The 21,021-nt window shown below is 46.9% G+C and overlaps 2 protein-coding genes across 2 annotated transcripts; both read right to left on the reverse strand.

Moving 5' to 3' along the window:
• Positions 1-4,154: 4,154 nt before the first annotated feature.
• On the reverse strand, positions 4,155-15,044 carry ndufs4 (NADH:ubiquinone oxidoreductase subunit S4). Its single transcript, XM_057033703.1, has 5 exons — positions 14,871-15,044; positions 13,263-13,341; positions 5,183-5,355; positions 5,038-5,111; positions 4,155-4,360 (listed from the first exon to the last, which is right to left on the reverse strand). The coding sequence occupies exons 1-5, from the start codon at positions 14,951-14,953 to the stop codon at positions 4,257-4,259; spliced, it is 513 nt and encodes a 170-aa protein (XP_056889683.1). The 5' UTR covers positions 14,954-15,044; the 3' UTR covers positions 4,155-4,256.
• A 487-nt stretch (positions 15,045-15,531) lies between these two features.
• Positions 15,532-20,999, reverse strand: fsta (follistatin a). Its single transcript, XM_057032091.1, is given in 5 exon segments — positions 15,532-18,453; positions 18,948-19,172; positions 19,257-19,475; positions 19,648-19,839; positions 20,896-20,999. Coding segments are annotated over 5 exon segments (966 nt in total). The 5' UTR covers positions 20,987-20,999; the 3' UTR covers positions 15,532-18,214.
• Between the last annotated feature and the right edge of the window lie 22 nt (positions 21,000-21,021).

The following is a 21,021-nucleotide window of genomic DNA, read 5'->3' on the forward strand; positions in this document are numbered from 1 at the left end:
TGAGCGACGCCGAACGCGAGAAATTGAAAGTAAAAGATGCGAGCTGCTGAAAGTCTGCCTGGTTCACATACCCAAGATTAAGTAGCAAAAGTGACATCCAAGACCAATCAGGCCACCCAAGAGAAGCGCACCAGCAGAGAGGCTGTCAGAGCCCCTTTTGCAACATTAATCTTCCAGCCTCTCCCGCACTGCCAACTCACATCTCCTTCAAACGGGACGGGGAGGTAGAAAACTGAACTTTTCCCTCCCTGAAGGTTTTCTCCTCTCCATCAATTAACTCTTTGGGGGACAATTCATGGCCGGCCGCCATGTGCCAGACGACTTCAAACGCTGGCAAAATGGATTGCTTTTCCAGACACTTTGGAGGAACCCCCCCCCCCACCACCACCACCACCACCAATGAGCAGATTAGCATGAGCTTTCTGTTAATTTGTAATAATCCTTAATGCCTGTTCGAGGAGGCGCGGGCCCGGAATGAAACCCCACATAGTTAATTTTAACGTGATTTACCCCGAGAAAGTTTTTAAACCTCAAAAGTGCTGCTGTGCAGAGGCGTTCTGCTCCGCCCTCTTCACAAATGAGACGTTGGCGTCGAAGAGCCGTTAAAATAGACGTCAAGGGATCAGCGTGCTAACCCAGCTACAGCTAGCCGGTCTTTGTTCTTGGCCGACCGAATAGCGTCTTTGATCTCTTTCAGGGGGAAATTGCCCCGTGTGTGTGTGTGTGTGTGCTCTGGGGCTCGCGTTGACCCCCTGGGGGGGGGGAGGGTGTCACGTCCAACCTGATAGCGGTGTGAATAGGAAAACACAAAAAGATAAATCCAGCGATTGCTAAAGAGCAGAACAGGAGTGTTATGGCGCGCATGCCTTCGGTCCCAGGAGGGCGGCTTCCTAACCCCAACCTTCCCTCTGGCCCAGACCTGAGCAGCAAAGGGAGACGTCGCGCTATCTCACAGCGGCCCTTTGAAATCAAGCAGCATGCCTCAAATACTTTCTGCTAGTTTACGGTGAGACTCTTCGCACATGGCTGGAAACCTAATCTTTTGGAGACGTTTAAAGGATCTGGTGATATTTTGGTTTTATTTACCGCGGCGCCAAGAAAACGCGCAGAAAAACTGTAGCAGACAAGTTTATAATAATTAACTTCAGCGATCTAAGCGCAGTTGCTGGTTTAAATCGTTTCTCCCCTGAGCGTACGGTCTTTATACTGACTTATTTTCATCTTTACTCCATCTTCAGTGTCTCTGTCACTCATTGGAGCATAAGAACTAAACTTTAAACTTAATTTTTCCATACATCCATGACCATAAACCCCTGAAATGGAAATGAAAAAGTGTATTTTGGTCCTCCACAGCCACCGTAGGTGACGAGGGGGTTGATAACAGGTGTCAGTCTCTGTATTCTCACCACAACACCTCATTTAAAGTATCATAAAATTTAGTAAATGTAGCAACCTGCCACTTTTAGCCAGACTAAAAAGAGTTATTTAAACATTAACCCGTAATAATCTGGCGTGTGTTGGTCACACACAGATAATATCATTTAAATAATAACCGAGGTTTAATGGAAGATAATCTATGATGGAGGAACTAAGAACAGGCCGGTGCTGGTCAAGCTTGTTTAGATAACCTGTTGTTGTCTTCCATTACACACACACACACACACACACACACACACACACACACACACATACACAGAAAGAAGTGGCTCTCTGCCTGCCTGCCTGCGTTGGGGAGTTCACAGCAGCCACAGACGGCAGCGATGGGGGGGTGGGGGGGTCATCGTGGGTCGGGAAGCGGTTTGCGTGAGTGAAGGTGTGTTTGTGTGCGTCATTCAGAGAAGCTCCATTAGCAAGCATCTAATCACCTTGGCACGAGTTCAAACCCAGACTTTCACATCAGGCCTCCCGTCCAGCTGCTGTGCAAAAGCAGGACACACACACACACACACACACACACACACACACACACACCACACACACACACACACACCCCTGAGTGCAGCACCCGGCTGTTTCTGATGGATTAACATTTTATTTCCAATTGAAAACAATATTTGTAAAGAGCGACATTCCTCTCCTTACTCATCTGAAGCGCAGTTGGACTTTTAACGTGAGAACTGTTGCAGAAATCGTCTCCCTCCCGGGGGCCCACAGTTCCCAGTCAGCGTTTTTAAAATTGGAGAGGCCGAGCGTGAAGCTCTGTGGTCTGTTCCACAGTTGCCTGCTGCAGTTTCTCAGCCGCGTCTTCCAGCTGCTGCGGCCAACGATTACTTAACCTGTGAAATTATCACGACGTCGGTGACCGAAAACACCATAAACAGTAATGAGCAGGTGTTACACTTTATTAGTCGTGGCAAAGCCCGTAATGGTCCCCAAATCAGTCGGCACATACGTAACCGGATCACACGTATGAACATAAGCGCACGTGTGTGCGCACAGACGCGCGGCTCGGATACTGGGTTGGCTTCGATCCTCGGTCCGAGCGCGCGTTCTAAAGTTTGCCTCGTGTAAATAATCCGTGGATTTGATCCTGGGATTCGCTGCATCTTCGCTGGGAGAGTCGGAGGAGTCCAAGTGCGTTGATCCGGGTTCTCATAATCAGATTACTGCTGTTATCTGATAAATCATGTCGCTCTCTGCTGGTGACACGATCACTCCCAACTCCAGAAGTCAGATTATGATGGGAGTTTCCCGCCGGGTGTCATCATCAGGCTGCTAAAGGTGACCCAGATAGGCAGATGGGTTTTCCAGGGCCAATCTTTAGGTTCGGTCTCAGTGCTGGTACCGAGCGTTGGACCGATGATTTCGAACAATGCCCCCCCCCCACCCCCGAGCCGCCATTTTCACCGCGCATACTTCCCTCTGCTTATAGGCCAAGACGGGTGGAATGCTTTCAACTTTTTATGAATCAAAGTTGTGCCAAGAGCGTTCCCCCCCCCTGCTGCTTCTCTTTTGAGTAAGGGGGGGTTGAATAATAGGGGGAGGGGGGGACACACACAACACAACACATGCTGTCATTAATGTCCCGCCATTCTGATGGGCCATTACGCTCATATCAGACTCTGATGTGCCGAGCGACAGAACAAGATAAATAGAGAGCGCGAGCCCGTTCGAGGCTGGCGGCGCAGCGCCGTAATTAACGAGGGCTTATACCAATTAGACGCTCATGATTGGTGCGCGAATGTCGGTGCAGTCACGCAGTTCGGGACTGGGCGCAGAGTAACACCACTGTTTACTGAACACAAAGGCCGTAAACAGGCACTGGCAACAAGTACGAGTGTGAACAGCCGGGCATTCAAACAGGAATTTACAGCTTTTCCAAAAGGTCTCCACATGCTTTCGCAGATTAGTAAATTATTGAGACCAGTTCAATAACCTTTCAGCGGCGCCTGCGTCATCCACGGCATTAAACGCCGGTCGGAATTTGGATGGAAAAACAACAGTGTTGCTGACATTGCGCGTTTAATGCGGCCGAATCCGCAGCTCCAGACGGTCTGAATGGACCTGAGCCGATCGTCAACGGGTATCTACTCAATCCCGACGTCAGAGGACCGGGATGGGGATTCCCAGGACTGCAACAAGATGGCGAGGATTTGCTGCCTCTTCGTGGGACGGGACAGCGAAAGGTGCGCCCTTGATGAAACTGCGACAATTTTACAACTTTTGATAGATGAAAGCACTCAGGAGGATATTAAATATCAGTTGGATTCCGCTTTAGTAATACTCCAGCTATTCCGCTGCTTCGGTGTATCCAGGCGAACGTAGTAAAGAAATCAAAATCACATGTTTTGGGTTTCGTAAAAATGGAATAATAATTCAGGTTAATGCTCATAAAGGACACGGTAACCTCACTTCACAGATGTTTCTAAAGCTGCTCCAAGTTCCAGTCCTGCTGTTTTCCAAACACTAAAAGAATCCAGGTAACAGGATGGAAACAAACACTGGAGCAGAGAAAAAAAACCTGTTGCTGGGTTTGGCCTGCAGAGAAACTGTATTTATCTCCCAGTTTCAGCCTAATCTAATCGTAATAATACGTTTCCCTTTGTTTTGCTGCGGCACAACTTGAACAAACACTTCATTAATCCGGAGGTTCGTGTTAGGAAGTCGGTAATGAGGTGACTGTTTGAAGAAAAAAAGCGATAATGACCCAAATGTTTGGTTCTGGTGTGTATAATTATGTATTTATTGACAGGGATAGTACAGATCTGCTGCGGTACAAACTGAGGTCAAGCCCAGGAACAGATGGGATCTTCAGTTTACTTAGCAGACCTCCTGCTCCTCTTGTCCCAGGAAAAGTTCGCTCCGTAGGATTTGACCCGGGGCTTCGGGTTCCTCTTCTCTGTGATGTCGTAGCTCCAGCCTGAAAGGACAAACACCAGAGTAAGTGATGGGGGGGGGAGGAAGTCACGTTTGTTCACTTTGGAACGCTTCCAACCCCAACGAGGTGTTCTGGAGATGTGGACGGGCCCCGTGCACTAATCACTTTCACGGTGCGATAAACAGAGCGAGCCCGGTTTCCTTTGCTGCGTTTGAAGCAACTTTCCCAGATGGTCCCCTTCCCTGAGTGAGGGGGATTTCCCTGTGACAGGACGGCGGTGACCGCGTCGGACCCTCATAGGGACGCGCAGTGTTACAGGATCGGGGAACTACAGACAACAAGAGATCCGCCCACAAGTGATCTAATGTGAGCTGCGTTCATTCCCACTGATAATACAGTCGGTAATAAACCCAACACGCCCGAATCGTCGCCGACTGGCTCCTCTCTGATTAAACGTAGCGAGGCGAGGAAGCACCAGCACGCCGACCGTGCACGGCGCATGAAGGCGCGCAGACGGGTAAAAATCGGTGGGATTTGCGACTAACGGGGTGCAGAGATGAAGAGAAAAAGGGATTTTTAAACCTGCAGTGGTCCTAAATACATGTTACAGTCAGTGTGAAGGGGGGGGGGGGGGGGGGGGGCAGTGGTGTTAACCTCTGGAGTGGACCTGGGCAGCATGAGAAAGCAGCGCGCCCCTCCCAGGTGAGTTGTTGCTTTACCGTTTTTCTCGGCGAAGGCGACGGCGTCTTCCTTGGAGGCGAACGAGAGAACCATGTTGGATAAGGGGTCGGCTCTGAAAGACGGGAAACGTGTGAGACTAAACCCATCAACCATCGGGCTCCTGCGTGCGGCCGGGGGCCTTACGTTGACGCCCAGCCCATCAGCGGGTTCTCCCAGCGCTCCCTGGTGTCAAAGTCCATCTTCCATTTCTTGGTGCCGTGGACCCCCGACTGCATGGAGGACTTGGCGGGCACGAAGATGTGAACTTTGCGCGTCTTGATGTGCTCCTCCGGCACCCCCGTCAGAGTGGTGATGTCCTGCGTGGAAGAAGCAGAGGTGAACGTCAGCGTGTTGGGAGCAAGCTTCAGACGATGACGCCGTTCAAAAATACAGACCCTGACCAAAGAAGAAGTGATGTAAGAAGATTTAAATAATGAGAAACCAAACACGGTCAAACCTCCCCCCCCTTTTTTTTTCTTGCCTTGATAGATTGTGTGAGAACAGAAGTTTCTGACATGTTTTTGGTCGCGGACCAACCAGCTGACTTCCAGAAACGTTTGCTCTTCCAGCTGAACGGTGACTGATGTCTTCTTCTGTCTCTCTGAGGGACACTGGAGGTCACGCTCAGGTGTGTGTGTGCGTGTGTGTGTGTGTGTGTGTGAAGGCCATCTGAAAATCAGCCTGCAGGTGTTAAACCCTGACAATATGCTGCTCGTGGCCAGAAAACCAAGGTGGGAAAATCTTCAACGGCTGTATGGCGTCCTTAAGCAGTGGGGGGGGTTATACACAGTCTGTGGAGATTTACAGCCAGGCTCCAAAATCAAGGTCCAAAAAGCTCAAATACATGTTTGATATCACAATAAAAACCCAGAAATATTCAAGAGGCAGATTTTATGGGTGCAGTAAAACAGACCCACGAGGGCAGAACTGCTACAGCTACATGGAGTCTGGGCCTGAAGAGCAGGACGAATCAAAGGGAACCGCGCGGCCATCTTTAGCCGTGCTCGTTTGCATCAAGATGGATGAAATTAATGCCTAATACTGGAGGTGATTTATTCCAGACCATCAGAAAGTAGGCCAGTGCAACAAGAGCAGGAGGCGGGGGGGCTTTGAGTGTACTAAATGCATATTCCTGAACAACTGGAGCCCCTTCAAGCTCCTATCAAGGATCTGGTCCAATTCTTGAGGGAATTAGCAAACAAGCAATGGGAAGTCGGCGACAAAACACAGACGAACCTCCCAGCGCACAGGCACCAGCCACCCAAGACTGAGGGCTTTCCAGGGCGCTCTCTTTTCAATGCAAGAATTTTACACGTTTCAATGGCCATTACAACTTCAAAGAATCAAATTTTCATCATTGTCCGTCGTCCGCACGTTGATTTGTGGAAAGGGGGTCGTTTCGCGCGAACCCCCCACACAAAAGCCAGCCTTTTCTTTTAGCCGTCGAGGTTCCAGCGGAATTTAAGCCCAGAAAATCTCGGGCGAGACGTAAAACTACTGGTGGCGGTGGAACGTCTCTCGCCGCGCTCGGAGGCCGGTCTGAATTTAATCATAAACAAGATCTGCACATTGAAAAGATTGTTAAAATGAAAGGGAACAGACGAACAAAGGGGAGGGGGGGACCTCTTCACAAGTGCTTGGTAATTATTTCCGGCTGCCCTATCTACTTAACCTTAACAATTCCTTCTTGTCACAGAGAGGAAGAAAACATGTTCTCCTTACCCAAACAGGGTAATGGATGATTCATGACACAATAACACGCACAAAAAAGTGTGAGAGCAGCTAAACTTGCTGCTTCTTATTAAAAAACATCTCCAATAAAATGTGAATTCTGTTCATTTCACTTGAAAAGACCCCCGCGAGGACGCCCAAAGCCCGCTGCAGCACGGCCGCCGCCGGGGAACACGGACAGAGGGGCGGACAAACGGCACTTTAAGAGTCGAGGTAAATCAAATCTGCAGTTTAAAGCGGTTGCGGTGGAAGACTCAGGGGGGACACGACTACAAAAAAGAACCATCTTTGAGACGTATTAGGAACGATACCCTTGGGATTAGCGGGGCAGACCGTGGTAGCTCGGCCGTGTTGCATAAAACACTGCTGACACATGAGGCCCGTCGACGGTAAACCTGCGGCCATTTGTCCAGATGTAGCCGACTTTAAATCACGTCTTGGCATTGACGGACATAAAAGGTCCTTCGCGAGTGAGGGAGGATGTGTCAAAACAAAAATGTCCGCCAAATCGCTGAAAGGCCTTTGCTTATTATCCCGGTCTAGACTCATATGATACTCGCGCATCGCGCTGGAAGCTAGCAGGGCGATCGGCATAACGGGCTCGCCCACAATACCCGGATTCACAATGAGGTTGCGGTTGGAATGTAGTGTGTTCCCAGGAAGACTAGAGGGGGCCGTTACAAAAGGAAAACCCACACGGTGGGCACTTTTTCTTCTGCCATGTACAGGAAGCAAAATGAGAACGATCAAGTTTGACACTATTCACAGGGCCTTAACGGGGCCCGACAATACCTGGCTAGGCAGGCAGAATGCTGGGCTTAAGAGAGGGGGGGCAGAGGGCTGGCGAAGTCTCCGTCACTTGAAAGCGTGTCGCTATTTCTGACACCTCCAGGCTGCGTGCCAAATAAAGAGCATAGGGGCTTGTCGCTGTGGGGCCACCGGGCCCAGCAGAATGCTGAATGGTGGTACCCCTAATGCCCCAACACAAACCAGCACTGGGGGAGTTCTGCAGGCGGCAGCAAAAACCGGGGGGGGAGACGAAGTATTGAAATATTAAAGGTTTACGACAGGAGGCTGCGCCGATGGCGACAGACACTCCATTAAAGTCGTTTCAACCAACGAGACTTGATGTCAATCGGGTCGATCCCGTAAATGTGAAAACGCCGCCCTCGAGTGGGGGGGGGGGTTCGTGCCGGAGCAGAGCTGCGACTTCCTGTACTGTTAATGTCACGGCGAGCTGGAGTTGTTATTCCTGAGCACAGACCTGCAGAGCTGCATGGATCTCATCATTGCTTGTCTAAATACTGTAGTTTGTCTCCGGCGGCGCTCCAGGACGCTGACGTCCCCACGTTCAACCCGGAGTGCAAAACTCTGCTGGCTCTTTTCAGGCCGGCGGGGAGGGGACCCGTTACCGTGCACGGAAGACTACGGCTGCGGGGGCCTTTCAGCGGTAATCTCTGCCGCCCCACATGTCATCTCACGTGTCCTTTTTAAGGTTTTAGATGAGCAACCGGGGAAAGTTAGCCTCGCAAATCATAAATACACAACAGAATTATAATTATCTGTCCATTCACAGTCAGCTGGAGCGCCTTCCGTCTATAATCGAGGGTATTAAGAGTAAAAGATCGGGTTTTTGAGGCTCACTGGTGACGTGAACGGCGTAATTTTCTGTTTGTACCGTAACCAAAACAAGACAAACAAACAACAGATGACAGCTGACACGACGGGCTCAGACAAAACATTTATAGCGTCACGGCCGTGCTGTTAGGGGTAACACGTAAAGTCATAACACAAATACAGTCCGGCCGTCACACCCGCAAGCCAGAAACCGAAGGCCAGCAGCTGAGACGGGTCAGAAGGTCAGCGGGCTGAATCATGTTGAGTCAGCACGCGGTGAAAGCTCAAACACATCACCCTTAACCTCTCGCTGTCCACCCAGACCGGGACCCTCACTCATCAGCCTCCACCTGGGTCGCACGTTCAAACGGCTTTCAAGTCGACAAAGCTCGCCAATTACTGATTCAACGTGGGGGGGGGGGGCTGCGATAGATGCCAATATTGGGTTGCTTGCTGGCCGGAGGGAGCGGCCCGACGCTGGAGAACAAGGAGCATCTGGCATGAGGGTCATCTCGACTCTCACGTTACACATACCGGCGAGGATGCGTAAGAGGACGGGGGGTCGTTATTGGGAATGTCGGTCGCAGACGGACGTCTTGTTTGTGCGCCGCCAAAAATATTTCCCGTCTTCGTGGCAACGGCATTCACAATTTTAGCAGCGCCTCTGGTGATTTGTCATTCAAGTCCAATCCTTCTCTCTTACTGTCGCGGAAGAGAAGCGCCCGACGCACAACCGTGAAAGAACACCAAAAAAACAAACAAACCACGTTTATGAAACCACAAACACGGCTGGTAGAAGATGAAGAAAGGGGGCTGCGTGCGTGGAACTCCTGAATAAAGGAAAGTGTGGGCCAACAGAGGTAGTTTTTATCTGCTCTGCAAACACAACACTTAACAGCCAGACACTTCCTGAAACTCACAGCGCTGACAGAGCCGAGGAGTCCTCTTAAGAAGCTTAGTCTCTATGGACGAGAGTGTTAATGAATGAAATACCATTTAGTGGATGATACATAATAAAGCCTCTTGTCTGGCACTCTTCACAGACAAACATCCTCTGACCCACTACTCCAAACTTGAGCTGGGGGATTTTTTGAGGTTTTTTTGCATAAGCGCGTCGTATGAGAGGGCAACCAGACAAAACAGACACTTAAGTTGTCTATGCGGGAGGGTGGGGGCAAGGGTCGGAGAGGAGTGCAGGGGGGGGGGGGGGGGATGGGGGGGTGAATGTGGTCTGCTGCACTGTAGGTCACTCTGTGTCTGAGGCCAGACAGGCTTAGACAACATACACCCCTGTACCGTAGACTTAAACTGCCTGGGCTAAATATATCCTCACGCTGACGATAGCTGGAGCTTTGCTGCGCGCCTCCGTTGCAAAATAACCATTTTGATGGTGCGTAAGTAGGGAATGACCTAGCCTGCGTTACCAGTGCAGCGGCCAGGTGGCGATAGCGGCATCAGAAACATGAGACAGCGTGATGACGTGTAGCGTTGCAGTGAAACAGGACATCTCGCAGTAAACAACTAACGCTAACCAGACAAAGTAACTACACGGCACAAAATGGCTGGTGGTAGTTGTGATCACATGGAAGCGTTCGGGACCGGTGCCCTCTGCATCCCATAAAGTCGGACGGCCCGGGCCATTTATTTATGCCAACTTTCTGACAAATCTGAACTGCACCTTTGGAGTGACCTTCAGTTCACGGAATGTACCGATATTTCTGGATGACGAGAGAGGAGGATGTGAGCTGAGTCAACCTTTGTTTACCACATGCTGCCCAGATGTCCCGACCCTTTTTTGCTCCACATTTGCAGCAATCCCAAAGTTTCTGAAACAACAAATTCAGCATCCCCGCATCCTCTGGCCCTTAACTGATTAATACCCTCTTCCCATCTCCCCTCCCATTCGATTCCACCCTCCCCGCTAACAACTCTCCTCCTCCGTCTCGTAAAACCTCAGAGCCTTTCAAGAACTCTATAACGAGGCTTCACAAGCGCTTTAAGATGATGGTGTTGTCTTTACGTGGGGGGAGAGCGGAGCGCTCCACCATCATCGGCATCGACGTTGCATGAAAACACGCTGGAGCAGCTGCGCAGCTTTTTAGCGGCAGTTATTTCTGCGGAGGGCCAGACAGCAACGCATCGGCCTGCCTGGGAGGCTGCAGACGTTCCGTGTAAAGCTGTGTACCCGTGGCCACCCAGTTGGACCCTGGGAGCTGCCCAGCATGCTTAATCAAACAGTAATTACTAACAAAAGCAGGTCGGCACGGGCGCTCTGGAGAGCCCCGGAGCTCCATCACGAAGGTTCAGACTTTGCCTCCTCATTCTGAAAAGCAGCAAAAAATAAGCGGAGACGCTGCGTTGACAGGTTAAAACGGGTTATTTCTTAATGTTTCTTATTGTTGTGTAAAAACGTGTTATGAACTTTCTTTTTTTTGGGGGGGGGGGGGGTTGTATTGCCATTGCTTTGAAACTATTGGTACATTTAGTGACATTTATCCAGCGTCTGCTTTTTGTCCGTGTCGTGCTGCTTGCCAGTGCTCGCTAGTGCTCGCTGGTGCAACATGGGATTTTAGTTGCTTTTTCACTGAAAACAGCTGCTTAACGCCGCTTAACACTTGAGAACGGAGAGTAAAACCGAAACAGCTGTGAGCGAGAAAACCAAAACGACGGCCCGAAAATGCAGAACTCAGAAATGCAACTCCGCTGGTCTAATAGTTCCCTGCTCCAATTAATTATAAATTCAGCTGGCATTTTGATTTTTTATTTTTTTAAAGTGAAAAACCGCAACGTAAATCCTTGAAAAGGAGACAGATCGACCGTGGAGACATGAGTGAGGTACACACTTGGTGGACTGACAAGAACAATAACGGGATAATAAGTATCACAAGAGCTTTGAGACAGAGTTTTTGGAGCGCGTTCAGAATATCATTTGACCCGGCCAAAATGCAACCTCATCTAAACGAGGTAATTCACCACAGAACAAGCTGCTCATCACTTTCTCCTCGGGACAGCGTGCAAACTCCACACAACCTCCCGGCGGATCGGGACCTTTGTTTGATTGGTCGAACCAGAATGCAATTCACACTTATTGACGGCCTGGTGAATGAGTAGCGTGTTAACCCACGCTGAATGCCCAACGGGGAGACCGCTCTCGTTGCCCTCTTCCATGTGAGATTGAGACCACTGTACTGTAAACAGCTGAGGGCCTCTCGTTTCGGCCCGTCTGGGTGAGCATTAGCGTATATCTCGCCGCCGCCACAAAGGAACCTCTGTGGCTGACAACACTGAAGTGGCCACTGTCTTTTTCCCCGAGTCTCCAAGTGTCTCGCAAACTTTTTTCTTTTTTCTTTCCATGCATGCTTCTTTTCTTTCACCCCTCCCCGTTTTTAGAGGCCCTTTTCTCCTCTCCTCTGCTGTTCCTCTCAGTGGCCCCTACTGAGAGGACAGAGACAGACACTCCGCCCCACCAGAGGTTTGTCTGCCAGTATGGTCAGCTTTGGTCTTAAACAAAAGCGCACAGACGCTGCCCACACACAGCAGTCCCCCCCCCCCCCCCTCCAACACATGTCCACAAGAGAGTTCCAAACTCTACCCATTTGTCTCTTCTCTCCGTTATTTCATATCTCCTCGCTCTTGTACCGACAGCGTTCGTTTGACACCTCTTTGTTATGCACAGTAGGTGCAGTGTGAAACTTGGCTGCTTCAATAGCAGGATTACCGCTGTGGCGTGATCCCGCTCGCACGAAAAATCACAGTTTTGACCTCTTATCGGATATTTTTACGCGCCGTCATATTAAATGTTGTCCGGGAGAATTTCTGTCTATGCAAGGAGTGATATTGACAAAGACAAAAAACACAAGTTTCAACATTTGGCTGCACTTGTCACCAGGTACATCACTAGTTCTGATCTAAGTTTCAGGGTTCCACAAAAAATGTGGAGCTACAGGTGCATTATATGGTATCAGTCCAGATGAAAGCGGTTATCACAGCACGGAAAATGTACTTTGTTGGTGGCAAAACTAATGATCTGCTACATTCCTCAAAAAGAATTTACACCCTAATGCTGCAACACTACAAACTGAGACGGGACAAAATAAGAGAAGGGATTTATTTCAACGTCCCTGTTTCTGCGTCACCTCCTACAACGGAGCTCCTAAATGTGATTGAGGAGCAACCTGACAGCTGGAGGCACAGCAGCACTGGCCTTGGTGCTGATGGGGTTGCTGGGAGACGACGCACGAGTGAACACACACAGAGAAGGTGGGTCGGCTCATCTTTAAAGGAACTTAATATTTCCATCATTTGTTTCACCCCAGGTATCAAACCAATCACCAATCTTTCACCAATCTGAGAATTATATGTTGCAAGTAGTGAAAGCAGGAAACAAAACGAGGTGTTAAGCAGCAGCAAACTTAAATGAGTTATTATTTGGTGCACTTTAACAGGTTTAGTTGCGTCCACAAAAGAGAGAAGAGCTCACACTGGAACAACTCTACAGAAGATGTAGCTTCATTTTCTTATTAAAATATCCACAGACTCGGTCTTTCTGATGCTCCAGCATCTAACAAATCATTTCGCTTTTTGAATTTCTATTGCGACTCGTTTGAGATCGAGTAAACATTAATTATTCAACGCAGCTTGTTATAAAATGTCTGGACGTGAGCAAAGAGGGGCTTGATGGGAGCTGTGCGCACACAGGGCTACCCAACGATGACATTTGCCATTACCATCATATTGTTACAAAAGCCTACTGTCTAACACAAGCTGGCTTTGGCAGAGGATTAGCAGGGGTTTGGGATAGTTTTTCCAGGAAAGTAATTGGAAGATCAGACAGACACCCATCTGTGGGTCACGTTGAACAGGGAGGGATCCTTACCAATTTCTCATCAACAGTAATAAGTTGCGTGTCTTGTCCTGGTTTCTCTGCCAGCCTTGATGTTGATGTGCTTGTAGACCTGAAAACCATTAGGAGGACAATAAATGCACAGCAAAAGCTGTCAAACGAGGACAAGGGACGGCTACGTCGATCAAACAAATTTAGCTATCCGCCGCCGACCATCTTGGAGGAATCAGCAAGGCAAGGATACGGTGAGAAGAAAGAGACGAGGAGGGAAATCCCCCCCGCCACCTATTAGTTCTGTCTGGTGCATCCCTGGCAGACTCTCGCTCTCATCCTAATGACAGGACGTGCTTCATCTTGGCTCTGGTCAACTGTCAGGCAAGGACTGAGTAGCTCTTTGTGAAAGTGCAGCGATGTCCTGTCACAAAACTGCAATTTGCCACGGCTGAAGCAGCGAAGGGCAACTTTAGGTTATGACAAGCCACAATTTTACACTCCCATAATCCTTTTTTAAAAAGTGGTTTTAGGCAATTAAGAGATAGATAGATAGATAGATAGATAGATAGATAGATAGATAGATAGATAGATAGATAGATTTAAAGGAGTTCCATTTTATATCTTTATGACTGTCTAAGATCCATATTTATACCATCTAAACTTCAAATTTTCAGTTGATAAAGCCTGTAATTTTAGCAGAGCAGTTATCTCGTGTTTAGCATTGCTTTATTTTGACATTACTAAAGCAAATCTGCTTCAAAATCGCTGCGTTCACGTCATTATTGTTTCAGGAGGGTTTATTTTTTTTAGGTGTTTAAATCACTTGTGCTCAATGTTAAAAACTTCTGGGAACAGATTTATTCCCAGTTTCACTTTTATCTCTATCCCTAAAGCAAGAAAACATGCCCGTGGTAGATTACGTATCACGTTTTAAAAGGATTTACTTTTTATTTTAAAAAATGGTCTCATATTGCAATTCTTCATCACTTTATCATTCAAATCCAAGCTACTGCTGCATGTTTTTGGTTTATTTGTTTAGTTTACAATGCATTTTTATGTATGAAATAGAACCTGTATACAGTGGCTGGTTGATTGTGACTATGCTGAATGTTGGGGTAAATAGAATATTACAGAAAAACTTTAAGATGAAACTACCTGCTGTTAGCTGATATCTATATGGTGTTGAGGTTAACCACGATGAGATGGTCAGTAGAATGGCCCTCATTACTGTTTATTTAAGTAAAGCAAGTGGCCGCCACATCATGAAAACAATGTTAGATAAGATAAAGTTCTCAGTTGATTGTGCAAGTTAAAGGGGTCTCAATATTAGATTAGCTAATTAGCTTTACTGCGGATGCGACCGCTCAGAGGACATCGCATTGATAATAAATACCATTAACAGCTGTTTGACCGTGTGCTGAACTTCGTTTACTATACTGGTAAAGGGTGAAATCAAGGAATACGTGATTTGTTAAAGATTCCCAGCTGCACAGCACATTAGTTGTGCGCCCTGCTAGCTTCAGACACCTCGGCTCGGCTCACGCTCTCTTCCTTCGGCTCCAATCAGCTCGGGAGATAAATGCGTTCAACATGACTATTCTTAATAACAAGCACAGCTGTTAAACTTATAAACACGTAAAGAATTACCTGATAGAATTAAAGGCGAGTTTAGAAGCTGCATTGAAGAAAGACAAACGTCCCAAGCCAAGAAGTGACATTGAGGACGCCATGATTGTTGTCAACAACGGCGTACGGTGTCCGTGAAGGATCAAAAAGCGCGATGGTCAAAGTCGGCTGTCAACGAGGCAGCTGAGCAATGGCAGCAACTAATATTGTATTACAGCATTAAGGACAAGCCTGGGCATGTCTGGCTCTGTTTATGGCTCTCAGGCTATCTTTTCACAGCCCACTCACTAAAAGGATTCAATAGATAGTAATAGGAGACAATCTTTACTTTATTCTTAGTGAACTGAATACAGAAAGCACATGTTTTTCTTTTAAAATTTCACCTTGATGTAGTTCTCCATCAATCAGTGTTAAAACAGGGCTCTCGATTCATTGATTTTAAGAAATTTACTGTTGAGCTATTGGCCTAAAACCTTATAGGTTTTTTTCACTTTATCAATTTGTGAAGCGCTGAAATATTTCTTGCTAGTTAAGAGAAGAGTGAGTAAATGAATGACTGCTAACCCCAAATGGTACAAAGACATCGGTCCTCTCCATCATTTGGATTTTACGATTTACAGGTGAATTTATTTGAATATCATCATATGATACTCTCAAGCATAAAAAAGATTCTCAAACCATATAAGGAAAAAGGAACTTTTATTGTTTCACTCTTCATATCTGTACAAATACCATCAAACTTTGTATGTACATATGACATTTACATAAAAAATACAAAACTATATATTCATAACAGATTTTTTTTATTTCTCTTGTGATGCTTGAAAATAAAAATGCATTCATGAAAACAAGATGAATTCTGATATATTGTTGAGTACTGCAGTATGTTATTCCTATCTGAGCTCCCAGGGAGCATTTATGGAGCACATTGGCAAAATAAAAATAGTAAAAATGCACAAATGTTAATGGCACATTGTTTCCAAAATAATCAAGTATCCTCCAAAACTTACCTCTGCTCTAATTCAGTGGGACAAAATACATGCTACTGAATAATGTCTACAAATGTCATGACTGTGTAGAAGTAATACTAACGAGCTAGAACAGAAGAAGTAACCTAAAATATAAGGAAAGAAAAAACAAATGGCTCTTTTTCTCTTCCATTATGTTTCTGCTGTGTTGCAACTTTTACAATGCCGTCTTGCAAAACCATTGAGAAAATCCCTTTGGTCAGTTATCGTGAGTTGTAAACAAACCAGAAGCACTTCTATACATAAAATAATTGATATTTTCCTAATAAATAAACACACAGACTAAAACATGCATTTTACCTATGTGTGACATAAACATCTGTGATAGAGATTTGACAGAAAGTAGCAGATTTTTTACAGCACTGGGGAATGCAATTTACAGCTCGGAGAGGACTTCTACTTACATGGCAACATGGCAAATAAATAACACTGCTTCTCTTTGGACAAATATATTTCTTCATGTTAACAAAAGAAAGTAACGGGACATCAACAAAGTGTCGGAAAAATGAGTGGTAACACAAAATATCATGGTAGATAGTAAGCCTGACATTGTAAATGTATAAATTATAAAACACAAAACAGTATAAATAAACATCTAGCAGACTGAACTATATGTATACTTCCTTTTTCTTTAAAAATAAATAAGCATACACACAATTTACAGTATGGACATGATTCCTTGCCCTAGGACAGTTTCCCTAGTGATGGGGGACCTATCCATCCAGTATAGAAGATATATGGGCATAAGCCATGTAGTCTGAGTCCTCATCTTCATCATCCTCATCATGGTCTTCTGTGATGGCTATGTGGGAGAATATATGGTAGCTGTCACAGAATTTTCTCAAATGGTCAGTCTGTGTGTGTGTGTGTGTGTGTGTGTGTGTGTGTGTGTGTGTGTAGCAATGTAGAGTTCAGCAAATGGGGATAGGAAAAAGCGAAGGGGAGAGGTGGGTCGGGGGGCTGGGTGCGAGGAGTCGGGAGCACCGTCAGGTTCTTATTTTAGGATCAATTTCTGAAAGCAGACACACATCACAAGCAGGCTTCCGCATTCTCATATTTTCATCTAATTTATATTTTGTTTGCAGCTAAAGCGCTCGGGTATAGCGAGGATTCTGTCACAGCCCGGCCTTAGATCATCAACACAGTTCTGAGGTATTTCCTTTTTCTTTTTACAGAAGAAATTCACATGGAGACGTGAAAACAAAAGCACACAACAAAGAAAAATACAAGAAAAAAAACAGGCAGTCTCTCATTGATCCGATGGATTTCTAATGTTTCGTTGAAATTTTGGTAGACGACACATCCACTAGTAGCAACACAAACAAACGTTAGCTAATGTGGTTTTTTTGTTTGTTGTGGTTTTTTTGTCTTAATATCTGAATAAATGTTCTAAAAGCTTCTTGAGCACATTTTATATTTAGCTCATGAGGTTGTCACCAATTTGGTCCCTTGGATCCTGGAGCATACCTCAGGTCCGTGTCATGGGGGTAATAACTCAGGAGAAAGAAAGCAACAAGGAGACACTCTTCTTGGAATGTAAATTTGATACTTCCTCAAGGCTAATTGCTCAATTTGCCAGTTAATCCATATCACCATGGACTTGGATATCTGTGTTATAATCTACTAGGATCATCATGAACATGGTGCCAATGTCACCTTATGCGAATCAGGCGGGTGGAAAATTTCTGACGCGTCGGCAGAGTGGTGTGTGTCACGAGAGGCCAAAAGGAGCAAAAGGAGACATGATTGGAAACACAAATGAGCAATTCACTTGAAATCAGCGATGAGACCATGGAATTTACAAGCTGTAAGCAGTAAAACACACCATTAAACCTAAAAAACAAACATAAAAAAACCAAAAAACATAACTGCATGAGTTTCAAGGCAAGCTGCTCCTGCAGATCAGCATGACCATAAATAATCCAGGCTTAGATATCAAGATTGTTCCAATGCAAAACAGAATTAGTTTTCCTCAGTCATTTGCATGAATTAGCTGAATTTTTCCAGACTAACGTGAGTCTGCTGATTGAATTGTCGGCTTTTCTTTCACCATTAACGTCACATCACTTGCAGGAGAATAAAAGAAAAGGGGAAAAAAATCAAAAGAAAGAAGACAGCAACAAAGACAATGACATGCAGGTTCTTCTAGTCCCAAGTCCTTTCTGCTCGCTTAAGCTGTGCTTGGTGGTGTGGCAGGAGTGTGAGTTTGGGGAAAGTTGGATTGGGGGAAATCTCAGGGGGGGGGCTTTTCGTTGAGGAAGCAACATGGAATACTGTCTCTTGCTCAGAGAGGGAGGAGGGCGTTTTCTTTCATTACTCAGATTCTATGTTTGCTGTCTACTTACAGTTGCAAGATCCCGCGTGCTTGATCTCCAGCAGAACTCCCATAGAGCAAGCGGCCTGTTTCATGGCACATTCGCTGGGATATGTGGTGTTGTCGCTGGCACACACCGCCTCGTCCGTCCTGCTCTCCGGGCAGGTCTCGTCACACAGCGAGCAGCGGCCCCGGCTCATCCGAGCGTCCCACAGGCACTTTTTCCCAGCGCTGCACTGGATGTCCTCACACGACTTGGCCTCTAGAAGGACAGGGCGAATAAGCGATGGGTGAAATCTTTAATTGAATGATTATTGGGCTTTTCAAAGGGGGTCAGATGGCTGGAGAAAGAAGGTCTGGATGTAAAATCCTGTTTTAAAATGTTACATCTTGTGGACTGGAAGTGAAAACAATGGCGTAAATAACATCTTGATATTGACTCCATCCCGTTAGAGAGTCCATCTGACTCAAATATATCTAAGTGAAACACAGCACCACAGCCCCGAGCACTCCTCTGCTGCGCCCACTCCCCTTTTTCCTCCCCCTTTTCCCATGTAGTATCGCTCTGCCAACATCAGGAAACAATAAGATGTCTATCAATTCTTGAGAAAACATAAGCAACTACCAAACACACGCACTCCCAGACCAGCTCCTCTGAGGAATGTTGGCAAAGACGTGAATGTTGAACAACTGCAGAGCTGGTCAGAACTGAAATGGTACCATGGGGAGCAAAGTGGTGCCCAGTGGAGGACTTACTGATGCATTTCCCCTCGTATGCCACTCCAATTGACCGACCAAGGAGACAGGTAGCTCGTCTCAGGTGGCAGGCGCTGGCGTAGATAATCCCGTCGTTCCCACACAGGTAGTGCTCAGGAGAAGTCACTTCTGGGCAGATCCGATTACACGTCACGCAGTACGCGTTGTTTGTTTGGTCTACGACGCACGTGGAACTGCCGGGGCACAAGACATCGCGGCAGGTTTCTGAAAGAGTAAAAACAGTTGTGGCAAACTGAAACACAGAAAAGGGTATTAACATTTGGCAAATGTACTCGCAATGTTTCTTACTCTTGCACTTTCCCTGGTACTGTACATCCAGGTCAGGGTGTCCTTTGCATTTAGCCTTTAGCAGCGCGCACTCGTCCTTGTAGGTCTTCCCGTCGGTGCCGCAGACGGGTCCCTTCCAAGTGATGTTGGAACAGTCTGGGGCGCAAACGCAGCGCGGCTTACTCCTCCTGTTCATCTTGCATCGCTTCCCGGGGCCGCAGTCAACATTGTCGCAGGTTTCTACGATTCAAAGGACTGCGTTATGTCATGCGAGGGGACATTTTCGCCTTCGCGCGTTCAAATAGCCAACTCTGACGCGCTACAACGGTGAACATCAAGCTCGGCCCATCACTGGGAAAGCGGAATGATTGTGCATTGTGAGAAAACAAAGGGGAAATGAGTGCACCTCCACCTTAGCAAGGTATGCAATTGGGAGCTCCGCCATTGAAGATCATCCATCTAAAGAGCGTGCTGTTGGGGACGTCCTCCTCGGTCCAGGAAGTCCCCAGTCTCCCGCTCCGACAGCACTCCTCCCTGCTCATCCCGGGCATGTAGAGCACCTGGCACCTTCCGTTCTTTCCCTGCTGCAACCAGCAGTTTCCAGCTGTAAACAGAGAAAACAGCTCGAATGTCGCATGTTGCCCGTCTGAAACCGCTGACCCAGACGCACAGGACTCACAGCCCGTATTATCCGAGACGCTCCCTCCCTCCCTTTCCGCCCTCCCAGCAGCGTTTTGTCTGATTTTTTTTCTTTTCTTTTCTTTTTTTCTCTTCTTTTTCTTTTGCGAGACTTAACACTTGCCTAACTCACATGTGACTGACAGCCCAGAGGACAACCACAAAAGTCTGAATAATTTTCAGGGGTTAGCGTTACTCCTAAAGCCTGCATAAGAAAGTGGAGCGTCTAGACAGTGTGAAATGGCATCAATTCCCAAGCAGAAAAACAGGGATTTTCGGAAAACACACCGGCGCCGGACACCAATGAGCTCCAAACGATGTCCTGCTTGTTACCAAATCATTGTAAACTTCATTTTACGCATATTAGCTCCCAATGATATAGTTGATCCAGCCGACGTAGAGCGAACAGGGCATAAAGTGGCGATTAACTGAGGTGCTTCTCGAAAATAAGATCATTTTTTTAAATTCAGTAATGGCTCTGAAGTTATTGAGATGTTTGAAGCCTTTATTTACTACATCGGGGATGGCAAAGATCGCAAAACGTATAAAATACGTAGTCGGGAAAATCCTGCTGGATATTTATTCAAGTTATTAATATTAACATCCTTACTATTTTTCAGTTTAAACACAGCTCGAATATGATCAGGTACTGAGAGGAGCTGAAACAGCCTCCGACAACAGCGTGGCGGCTTTACAGCGCGCCTGGCGAGAGCTGCAAAACTTGCCATGTAGACTCACTTTGAAGTGTCCCATATGGCACCTGTTTTATGGACGCTTTACGCACGCACCGTCGGATGCGTGCAGGGTTTTCCCCCCAGCAGAAGAAAGAAACAGGAGAGAGGAATTTTGATGATGAAAAGTTTGCCAGTGGTTCTAAATGTGCCGCTCGGCACTGAGACGCCCTCTGAGTCTGACAGAAGCCGAAGTTTGGGTCAGGAAAGAAAAGGACAGAATAAGAGGAAGACTGATGCGGAGGGCTTACCTTGAACTTTTTGATGTTCCATGAGGTGACAAAGCCACATGAACAAGAGCAAAATGCCCGGGTGGAGGTGGTGTTTCAGCATCCCAAACATGATGGAGCGGCAAAGTGAAACACAGAAAAGGGTAT

This window comes from Takifugu flavidus, chromosome 5 (assembly GCF_003711565.1).
Source record: "Takifugu flavidus isolate HTHZ2018 chromosome 5, ASM371156v2, whole genome shotgun sequence".
Taxonomy (NCBI): domain Eukaryota; kingdom Metazoa; phylum Chordata; class Actinopteri; order Tetraodontiformes; family Tetraodontidae; genus Takifugu; species Takifugu flavidus.